This window comes from Camelina sativa, unplaced genomic scaffold, assembly GCF_000633955.1.
Source record: "Camelina sativa cultivar DH55 unplaced genomic scaffold, Cs unpScaffold00478, whole genome shotgun sequence".
NCBI classification, from domain to species: domain Eukaryota; kingdom Viridiplantae; phylum Streptophyta; class Magnoliopsida; order Brassicales; family Brassicaceae; genus Camelina; species Camelina sativa.
The window spans coordinates 29,066-40,636 of NW_010921706.1; the positions used below are offsets into that span (position 1 = coordinate 29,066).

General features: G+C 34.0%; 1 protein-coding gene across 1 annotated transcript in view; it reads left to right on the plus strand.

Annotated features, from left to right (window-relative positions):
- The window catches only part of LOC104773171 (proline dehydrogenase 1, mitochondrial), a 3,068-nt gene extending 1,121 nt beyond the window's left edge, over positions 1-1,947 (plus strand). Inside the window, exons 2-4 of the mRNA XM_010497749.2 lie at positions 570-1,221; positions 1,310-1,550; positions 1,642-1,947. Coding sequence (XP_010496051.1) covers positions 570-1,221; positions 1,310-1,550; positions 1,642-1,681 — 933 coding nt within the window. The 3' untranslated portion in view covers positions 1,682-1,947. The remainder of the gene's footprint in view (positions 1-569; positions 1,222-1,309; positions 1,551-1,641) is intronic.
- Positions 1,948-11,571: the final 9,624 nt, after the last annotated feature.

Sequence of the window (11,571 nt, forward strand, 5' to 3'; positions counted from 1 at the left end):
TTTTTTTTTTTTTTTTTCTTTTTTTACATTTTATAAATCTGATCATAACAGACAAAAGAAAAAAAAATCTTAGATTTAATTATATTATTAAAATTTTTCTTAAAAATTGAAATAATTTGTTGATGGTAATCAAATATGGGCAACTTGTTTTGTGTTCGACAGCCAAATCTCCGTACTCTGACAAAGTACACTTGCATAGATATATACATTTATATCTATGTATTTTTCATATGAACAATTAACTAATTTGTTAAATTTACTCTTACGCGTTTTTAACAAGGAACAAATACATAGATACCCAAGTTGCATTTTCTCTTATGAAAATGACTTGGCGTCTTACTTTATTTACCTTTTAAATTCGATGTTTGAATTTTATCAGTGCGGTGATAAAATCAAAGGCAATGCGTCATTATCGGATTAGATTTTACACGCACGAGGTCCTCCTAGGTGGACTAGAACTTTCTGAAGAAAAACACTTTAGGAATATTCTCTCCGGTTTATTGTTGTGAAATCCCGGTTTACATTTGGGTTTTTAATAACCGGTTATTTGTTTCTCTATGTCCTAACAGTTTAGCTCAGTGGTCGTGAAGATAACCGCGATTTGTCCAATTAGTCTTCTGAAACGAGTGAGCGATCTGCTTCGATGGGAATACAAGAGTCCAGGTTTCAAACTCTCCTGGAAGCTCAAATCGTTTCCGGTTTTCTCCGATTCGAGTCCTCTCTACCACACAAACTCAGAACCGGAACCCTTAACCGCGGAAGAAGAATTGGAGCTCGCAGCAGCCCACACAAGGATCCAAGAAATCTGTAGGAAATGCCAAGAATCCAATGTACCTTTGCTGATCGATGCGGAAGACACAATCCTCCAACCCGCGATCGACTACATGGCTTACTCATCGGCGATCCTGTTCAACGCGGACAAAGACCGACCGATTGTTTACAACACGATTCAGGCGTACTTGAGAGACGCCGGTGAAAGATTGCATTTGGCTGTACAAAATGCCGAGAAAGAGAATGTTCCTATGGGGTTCAAGTTGGTAAGAGGCGCTTACATGTCTAGCGAAGCTAGTTTGGCAGATTCCTTGGGTTGCAAGTCGCCGGTCCACGACACAATCCAGGACACGCACTCTTGTTACAACGACTGTATGACCTTCCTGATGGAGAAAGCCTCGAACGGATCAGGCTTCGGGGTCGTTCTTGCAACACATAACGCTGATTCGGGTAAAGCCATTTCCATTTTGATTAAATCCATCGCTTCAGTTACGAGTCAAAACGGATTACTAATTTGTATAAATGTTATTAATTTCAGGGAGACTTGCGTCAAGGAAAGCGAGTGACCTCGGTATCGATAAACAGAACGGCAAGATAGAGTTTGCACAGCTATACGGAATGTCAGATGCATTGTCCTTCGGTCTAAAGAGAGCTGGGTTCAATGTGAGCAAGTACATGCCGTTTGGACCAGTCGAAACCGCTATACCGTATCTTCTCCGACGTGCTTATGAGAACCGGGGAATGATGGCAACCGGAGCGCATGACCGCCAACTCATGAGGTATTTTTATTCCTCCTGTTTAACTTCTTTAAACATATATAGTCTGGTTATTTGGATTTTATTTAACCAATGCTGGTATTGGTTATTGCAGGATGGAACTCAAAAGGAGGTTTATCGCCGGAATTGCATAAAGAGAAGTATTTAACTGTTATTATGTATGGATTATGATGTATGGATCCATTAAAATGGAATTCGGAAATGTAGATGAATAAATTTCTTATATGTAGATTAAGAAATTGGAAAAACATTATAAAAATTATAATATAAGAAATGGAGGTAGGAAAGAACATTTCATGTGGCTTTATCACAATGGACTACATCTTTGTATCGATATTTCATTCACCAATGTATATCCATCCTTCCTATTCAATAATAATGAAACTACCTTTTTATGTTACTTTAACTCTCGTTATTTTTACTCTAATAATGAAACTACCTTTTTACGCTTTTTTTTTTTCAGTTTCTTGGGTTTTTCGGATCGATTTTTTCGGTTTCTCCAACACGAAGAGCTTTCGAAACTAACCGAGAAAAACTTTGGTTCGGCCGGTTCGGTGTTCTTTCAGTTCGGTTATCAATTCATTTATTGCCTAACAAATTATTACAGTATTGCTTACTGTAAGTGATGAGAGTTTCCTTTAGGACATCTTTAAGTAAAGTAACGGTGAGTTTCTCAAAAAAATAAAAAAAGGAAAATTATAAAAAAAGATGTTTTTTCAAAACTTTGTATACATTCTTTTAAAAGTTTGGGCAAATAGGTTGGGTTAAATAAAAGCCAATAATACTCTCAATTACATATTCAGATTAAATTTGTATATCAAATATAAATTCAAATTAAGGCCATGTTCTTTTTCAAGTCGCTCATCCAGCGATTGCGACAGATGAAAACGACAACGGCAATAGGAATTAAAATTCAAAACGACAACGGCAACGGAAAAACGATGACGGAACGTGTGTATTCCAGTGAGAAAAAGTGTCGCTGGAAAGAGAAAGAGATCGTCGGTTTTTTCAACGACTGTCAAAACAGCTCATTTTAACGGTACGGCGACTCTTCTCCACAATAGCAGCGACTTTTTTTCACAACAATAGGACTCTCCTCGTCTATTTTTTAGGTCGTTGTCGCTCTTCTAGCAGCTTGAAAAAGAACAGGGCCTAAATGTCTAGATTTTTATTAAATGAAATCGGGATATTGGTTGTAAATTGAGGCATTTAGTTTGTTTGTGTTTATGAGAAATAAAAAAAAAATTTAGGAAGGATAAAAAAAAAATTACTGATCGAAACCCTTATTCCGCCGTCCCTCTCCATCCTTAACCTCTCACCGTCGTGTCTCTCCATCTTCGCCTTAGCCACCGTCATCTCTTATTCTTTATTATCTCTCCTTCTTCACCGTCCTCCGCCGTCTCTCCTTCTTCACCATCTTCACCGTCTCACCATCCCACCATCTCACCATCTCTCCATATCTCCATCTCTCCAATTCTCGATCTTCACCATCTCTAAGTATATTTCCATGAATTAGGTATGTAGATTTCTGTTTAAACAACATTAATTTCTTAGTTTTTGTTTAAACAACATTAATTTCTGTTTAAACAACTCGATTTCAACCCAGATTTCAACCCGATTTTTTAACTCAGCTTACAATTTTTGCATGTTGAATCGATGATTTCTTAGTTTCTTAAGATTATGTCAATTTTCTAAAACTCGATTTCAATCCATCTTGATTTTCTTGTTTGTAATGGCTCAATTTCGATGAAAAGTATAAATTGTCAATTTCTCAATTTTACCAAATCGGGAAAACCAAATTTCGAGGTTGTTGTTGTTTGTTTATATCCGATTTCAACCTAGAATTGTATAATTTTAAGTAAATTAACAAATTTTCATTATGGATTTCTCTTGAACATTTATCCATGTTGATCGAATTTGGTTTGTTTAACTTTGTTAATTAACCGATCATGTTTTACTTTTATCCTTTAGTAATCTCGATTTGAATCCAGAATTGTATTATTTTTAGTACAGTGAACAACGTTTCAATGATCATAGGAAGTTTCTTGAGATTCCTTGTCAATATATATGTGTGTACTTTACATAATTCCTCAATAGATGTTTGCTCATTGACATTCTGAAACTATCAGGATGTTGTGTCCGATCTAAGCAAGGCTAATGAAGTTTCCCCTGAAGATGAGACAATTGGCCATGTGTTAAGGTACAGATTAATACTATCACGGATTAATACTATCATGGGTTTTAATATTTGATTACTGATAATGTCATGCTTTTCAGTTCTGCTTATTTCAGAGGTTTGGATATCAACTTCAAAAAATAACTTTGACTTTAAGTTTTATCTTTTATGATGCAGAGATGTCAAGGAAAGATTGGGTGTCGAGGGACCTGGCAATGCATCAAAAGGTATTATAAAGATTTGTTCGAAATAATACAGTGTATTATCAATTATGTCATTCGGTTGTTTCTTGGCTGCATTTTTTGATATGCCTCGTCCATGAATTGGGAAAACAAATGAAGGCTCGTCACATCATAACATATTTTGCATCTTTACCGCTTAACAGGTATGTAGAATTCTATTACAATTTTTTTTTTCAAGTTTCACCGCTTAACAGTTTATGTAATTTTTTAAAAGCTCGATTTTTTTTTTTTTGATCTTGTTAGTTCAGGAAACCTGTCTATATCAGTCATGACTCTCTTTATATTCTCTTTGCAGTCAATTATATTTGTCGGAGGCTGACCATGGCTGAGAGCAGAATTGGATCATAAGTCACAAATGTCAATGTCCTCAACAAAAGCACCATCAGATTCTGATACAAGTAAGAGTCAAAGTACAGTTTTTTTATACAAGTCGTATCTAGTTTGGTTATAAAAGTCGTATCTCGTTTGTTCTGTTTTTTTTTTCAAGTTCCTGTTAGCATCTAAATGATTAGTAGTAATAGTTTTCTTGTTCTTAAATCATTCTTTTAGTAATTTTTTTTTTTTTTGTTTTGCAAAATTGAAGTCTCATATCTCTGTTGATTTATTTCAGTATTGGCTAATTTATACTAATTCATCTTTTACTTTTTTCGGCAGGAATGGAAAAGAAGTACCCTAAACGGCTTATGGAAGATGGAAGCGAGCCACAAGTTGGGCAGATAAATAACACTTGTCGAATGTCTATAGACTTCCCCAGACTTGTCTATAGACTTCACCAGACTTCTCTAGACTTGTCCAAACTTCATGATTCAGTTCAACTTGAAGATGTCCAAAAGTCACTTCCTGCTTCTTTATTCTAGTTAATCTCGAATCCAACCAAAATACTCCAAATCTAGCACATTGTCTCCACACCTAATCATAACTCAAGAAAAGACCAAAAAGACACAAAAGACGGACAAAGATGCAACAGATGACTCAAAACAAATACTAAATAAAGGACAAAAGACACCAAAAACACAATACATCAGGTTGCAAAAGAGAGTATGGAGAAGTCGAACAAGCAGAGGATTTGTGTACTTAGTCGTATTGGCAGTTTCAATGGCGTGGCTTTATAAGAAGATGATATGATGTCTTTGCTTTCTATATTTTGTTGTTATGCTTAACACTTTTTGTTAGTCTTGTTTTTTGTACTCTGGTTTTAATGAAAGTTTGATTGAAAGAAAACACCATCAAGGAATTTCAAAACACATGAGTATTATATTAATCTTAAATCAACACCATCAACAAATTTCAAAACATATGAGTCTATTAATCGAAAATAAAAACCATCAAACACCAGCATTCATCCCAAAGCAGCTGCCGTGAAACACAACCTAGAGGCTACCTGAAACATAACGAGTACCGTAAATATAAATGAAATCAAAAATTCAAAAACATGAATCTTAAGTTGATGCACAAAGCATTGTTATATCACGATATCACATGTCGTTCTGTTATGCCCTTCTTTTCCACACCACGCACACTTATGTCTCTTTGACCCTTGTGAGTTTTGTGATGATTTTATTTTGTCTTCAGCGGATTCATATCTTCTTTTTCTTTGCCGTCCTGGATGTCTTCTTGTTTCAGGTGGTCGAACTTTTGCATCTTCAACATGCTGTAGGACTCGCCATTCTTCTTCAGGAACACCTATTGGATTAATAGTTTCCTCATATTGCGATCTCCATGCAGTAGTGGTATACACATCATCAGCATAAGGATATAGATCCTTGCCTATATCAAAAGCTCCTTTTATAGCATGTCTACAAGGGATTTTTTCCTATGGTGAACTTTCCACATGAACAAGTCCTTCTTTCTAAGTCAACAATGTAGTCTACTCCATTACCTTTAACCTGGATCTGCGATCTGCTCATCAAATAACCGTTCATGAATTTACCTTTCTCTATTCTTCTTGAAATCTTTTTCTCCACCTCAACAGTTAAAGGATCTTTATGCTTTGCACTTAACTCTCTACTCTCATAAAACCAGCGTGTCATCATTTCTCTGATGCTGTCTAACAAAGGAATTATTGGATACTCTCTGGGTGTCCTCAAAGCAGCATTGATTGATTCAGCTGCATTGTTGGTGTTAATGTCATACCTATAACCCGGAAAATGACGGCGAGCCCATTTTCTCAGATCGGCTTCCTCTAGATAACTTCCAATAGCATGACTAATATTGTTAATTCGCCCAAACTCTTTCTCAAACTCAGCAACTCTATAAGCTTTTGATGCTTTTGCAACCATACAAGCAACACCTCTGCCCTTATTATATGTTATCACATTACTAATCAAGTGGTGGATGCAAATACCATGTTTAGCCAATGGATAGATGTTTCCAATTGATTTAGCAATCGATGTATGTCTATCTGACACAAATGATAAACCTTCTTCATCAGCTATAACCATCTTAAGTTGCATAAAAACCACTCCCATGAACAATCATTCTTAGAATCAACAATTCTAAATGCGATTGGATACAAATTGGAGTTACCATCTACAGCTGTAGCAACTAGGAGAACCCCTTTGTATTTATTCTTCAAAAATGTACCATCAACTACTATCACTTTCCGCATTGACTTGTAGAACCCTCTTGTTGATNGGTTACCCACAAACTTGTTGATTTAGAAATATGTAGACGCTTGTAAACACTCAGCCCGGAGATGCCAGTTACAAGCACTATCAATGCAGCATATACACCACCATCTCTTATCAGATTTTGTAATCCTGTAGTCGCAGTTATATTTCATTGCATACATTTCCATATTAGCCTATAAAGCTTCTTTACTGCTGAAATATTCACCTTTTTTTACCATTGAATCTTCCATCTTTAAACCAGAAGCATCACCAAGATTAGCATCAGTAGGCTTTTCTAATACATCATTAGTCGGCTTAGGTGAATTCCTTGAAACAATAGCTGCTGATTTTCCCACATCAACTTCCACATCATAACCATCGCTAGTATCAACTGGGACCTTATTCAGATCGAACTGGACTTTAATCCTATCATCATCAACTACTCTTTTGAACGTAACACAGAACCGAATCATATTTTTCCTTTTCAGATATGAACGAAAATTTTTCATACCTCTATCATTTGTCAATACAACAGGAGGACAATCAACTTTAACCTCTGTGGGTAAATAACTGAATTCCACATCAAACATACTTTGCTCTATTTCAAAGTCTTCTGAAACCATCACCTTCAACTCTTCAAGAGACGTAGTGGGTTGCAAAGTCAGTAATCTAGCACGTTTTTCTTCATCATCAATAAATCTCCACTCCTTGTTGGCATCCAGTGTCCATACACCACAAGTAACATAGATTTGCATCATAAACAGGTAAGTAAAAGCTTTTTATGGAAGGTGGAAGAGATGGTGACCGATCACGTTAAGGTAGAATGTCAATTTTTCTTAGTTTGTTTATCTTCTAAATAATTAAGAATACGCATTCTAAAATGTATTAGAACAAATCTAAACAATAATTACAAAATCTTAACCATAAATTAAGAATTTAAAAAATATTTAAAAAATATTCACTTTCCTTATTTAATTTATTTTCTTTCTATTTTAGGGTATTCTAAGGTTTACAGATTACAAATTCTAAAATGTCTATGATATATCTTCTACTTCTTTTAGTATATAGGGTAAAACGTAGAAAATGAATTCTAAATTGATGTAGTTAGAAGAAAAACGTAGAATACATATTCTAAATTTTGTAGAACATACAGAATTCAGGTTCTGAAGTTTTTAGAACAAATTTTTCGTCTAAACTTCATAGAACATGTAAAAACTATAGAATGAACAATCTAAATGTTTCAGAAAGAGAATAAATCGTAGAAAGTCTACTCTAAACAATTTAGAGCAGAAATCAACAATTTACAAACTGATTTTTGACACCCAATATATTTTTTTTTCAAAATATTTTTTACACAGTTATATACTAACATTGATTGCTGTTTGTTTTTTGGTTTAAACTCCTAAAAACTTCACTATTTCTATTAGTATGGGCATTTTCGTCACAATTGACAATCTTCAATAAAAAAGTGTATATAGACAAATGTTTAGGAAAAGCTCCTTTCTTTTATAATTTTCCCTGAAAAAAACTAATTTTCTACAAATTTTCTTCTTTTACTTATTTTTTAATATTTGTTCCAATGAATAAATGACATCTGTCTTATTTGTTGTTAGAATTTTTTCTCAAGTTCGATCTTTTCTTTTCTCTTCTCTTTTTTATTTTTTAATAAGAGTATTTGTAAGAGAATCTCCTAGTGGAGATGGTCTAAGACCATGTGCTGTTCAAGTTCACTAAATACGGTAATGCAACCTTCCCAATAACATAGCCTGAAAAAAGTAGGCGAGTGAATGAGGTGAGCAATTAAGTGAATCAGACAATAAGAGATACAAATTAATAAGGAAGTGCATATTTTGTAGATGACAACTTATGGATTGAGTAATAGAGATTTTGGAAATCACTAGGATAGTGCCCGCGCTAAGCCGTGATCTGTTTTTTATAAATTTTTTATTTTAATTATTTTAAAGATAATTTTGTATGGTATTTGTAATTAAAAATCATTATTAATATAGATTTTGACAATTTTTATTGGTAATATTTTGTTTTTAGGTTTTTGTTATTATTTGTTTCTGGTTATTTTTTATTTTATTATTATAATGAAATTATAGACTAAAATCAATTTCCAAATATAGCAATATGTATAGGAAAAAATTTAAACAGCCCTTCAGGTAATAAGCACAAATCACTGTTAAAAAGTAACCATACTTGGAATATACTCTATATGCAAATACAACAAAAATAAACAAACAACTTGATTAGTTTTATACACATCATACAAAATGGGTATGTGCAGTATATTTTGAAAGATGTGTTTAAAACTAATGTTATTTACTCTAGAATCATGGTCCCTTACGTATTCTTCTTTTGAGAGAATCAAGAGGATTAATAGCTCTATTGGAGAGTTTATATGAAACTGTTTTGAGTAATATTTTTTTGTGAATATTTCATGAAGAAACTGAAACAAGACATATCTAAATGAGAAGACACTCGTACTCACCTCTATTGCCTTCTCCTTAAATCTAGGTTCGAACTCAGTCTTTCTCAAAGGCAACCGCATATTTTGTAATGTTGTAAAAAAAAAATGATATATATTACTTTATAAAATGATGAATGTATTCTACAGTGATTGTATTTGTTTTTTTCTTATGTTTTTAGTGTATGTGTATAACTTTTACGGATAATTTTTTTTTTACATATAATTAATTTGTTTTTATATTGTAATATATATATATGTGTGTATATTTTCATCGACTATCACACTTAATAAAGCCTTTTATATGTACTTGGAATATACAAATTTAAGATGATTTAAGATTTATAATTTTTTATTTGCTCCCATTTTAGTAGTTTTATTTTACTATTTTATTACAAATGCATGCATTAACAAATACACGTTACATATATTAGTTTTAAACAGTAAATATATTGTAAAGTCCCTACATGTTTACAGTTATGAATAATAGTTACGTAAATTCCCTGCATATATTTTGTCTGCACTCGTATAGACAATATTTTACGTAATGTTTCCAAACTCTTAAGATATTAATGATATATATATATAAGATATTAATAATATGATTTGTATAATATATTAATAATATTATATTTTAAAGTATATTAAAAATATATTATTTAATTTATAGATTATAAAATATTTTTTATAAAATATAATTTTATATATTACACATGTTTTTCAATAATAATTTCACTATAACCTAGTTTGGTATTTAAAATATTATGTATTTAATATTTCACAAATACAAATATAAATATATATTTTTAAATATGTTAGTGCATCTGAGTTTGAGTTTTGATTGTTACAATTTTTATTTTTATAAAAAAAGTCACAACATCAAAATAACATTGTTTTTTATAAATGATAAGATCTCAGTCGTACACACGTCATATGAGTCAGTATGATGATATCACTTCACTCTCACATGTGTCATGTGAGTAGGCATTCGTTTTGAAATTTTTACCATTTATACCAATTGGGTATGAAATTCGAATTTTATTTGAGTTTAAGTAAAAATTGGTACTAGATCTTTGTATAGGTAGAAATTAGCATTTTTGAAATTATATAGGTATGAAATGGCTATTTTCCCTTTTAAAATATAACTGATGGAGATAGCCTTACACTTTAGCAAATAAAAAGAACATATTGGCCATGAATGTTTTGTAGATTTTAAAAGAGATTTTGGTTTTTGTTTTTCAAAACCCATTTTTATGTACAATATATTTGATCAAATTGTCTTAAACTTTTATGATGAAATTTGAAATAATGCATCTCATTTTTTTTTTATAGTAAATCTTTATTGGTCTGATACTCACTAACTAGCTAACATCAGTCAATCACAGCTGATAACCAAGCAATATCATTAAACTAATAAAATTCCATCAATGAATAATCCAATGAACCAACAAAGTCAATAACTATGACACCCTGATTTCAAAGACTTGCGGAAAGGTTTAAAAAAATTGATTTGGCCGCCTATGTCACCAAAGTACACTTATCTTTTCGGTCAAGGGTCATGAGAGAACTCCATAGTTAAGCGTGCTTGAGCTGGAGTAGTCTCAGGATGGGTGACCTTCCGGAAAGTGATTGTCAGAACTGTGCGAGTGAGGATAAAACACAAGGAAAAATCATGTGGTGATTTGTAGGGATGACAACAAGTCTTTAAAGCCTCCCAGACATAGCAAACCGACTGTTAGATATGGATTGGCTCACGGGCATAGTGAGAGGACGTGAGGCCCATTAAGTGAGTTGGGCCAATGGGCTGGGAGTGGACATGGGGACGACTAAGCAGGGAGGCGGTCAGGGCGTTACAATAACCCATTCCAACATCCTACAATGTTTTATCGACTCAACTCTAGCAACCTAACAATAGCTAGACCACAATCAATCAAGCCTCTAGAACCTCCTCCTCCTCATCGTCTTGATTCCACGATTACAATTTGCCTTTAACCGTACCACAAACACAAATTAAGATGCATGAGTATTGCCAAAACACTCCGTAAGGCAATCCTCCCATCTACTGGGCTATACACACAAGCAATTGAGATTCCAATGTTAAACAAGCAACAAACAAACACAAACAAACCAGGAAAACAAGTATCAGCTGCCTGGAGACAAGGTTGGTGTCGACCAACACAAGCTTGGTGTCGACCGACACTGACTGCTGGTGTCAACCGACACTGCCTCCCAGTGTCGACCGACACTGCCTCCCAGTGTCGATCGACACCGCGTCCCAGTGTCGATCGACACCGCCTCCCAGTGTCAATCGACACCGCCTCCTTGGTGTCGACCGACACTCCTCCTTGACCCGGAACCCTCGATCCAACACTCGCCAAGTCTCCGCACCGTCAACATCTTGGTGTCGACCGACACCCACCTGGTGTCGATCGGCACCGACTCCGCAGGCACGTTCTGCTCGAAGCCGAAAGTCGAATCCTCGCTTTTATCCATCTCCAATCCATCCAAAACTCGACCAAAAGCCTCA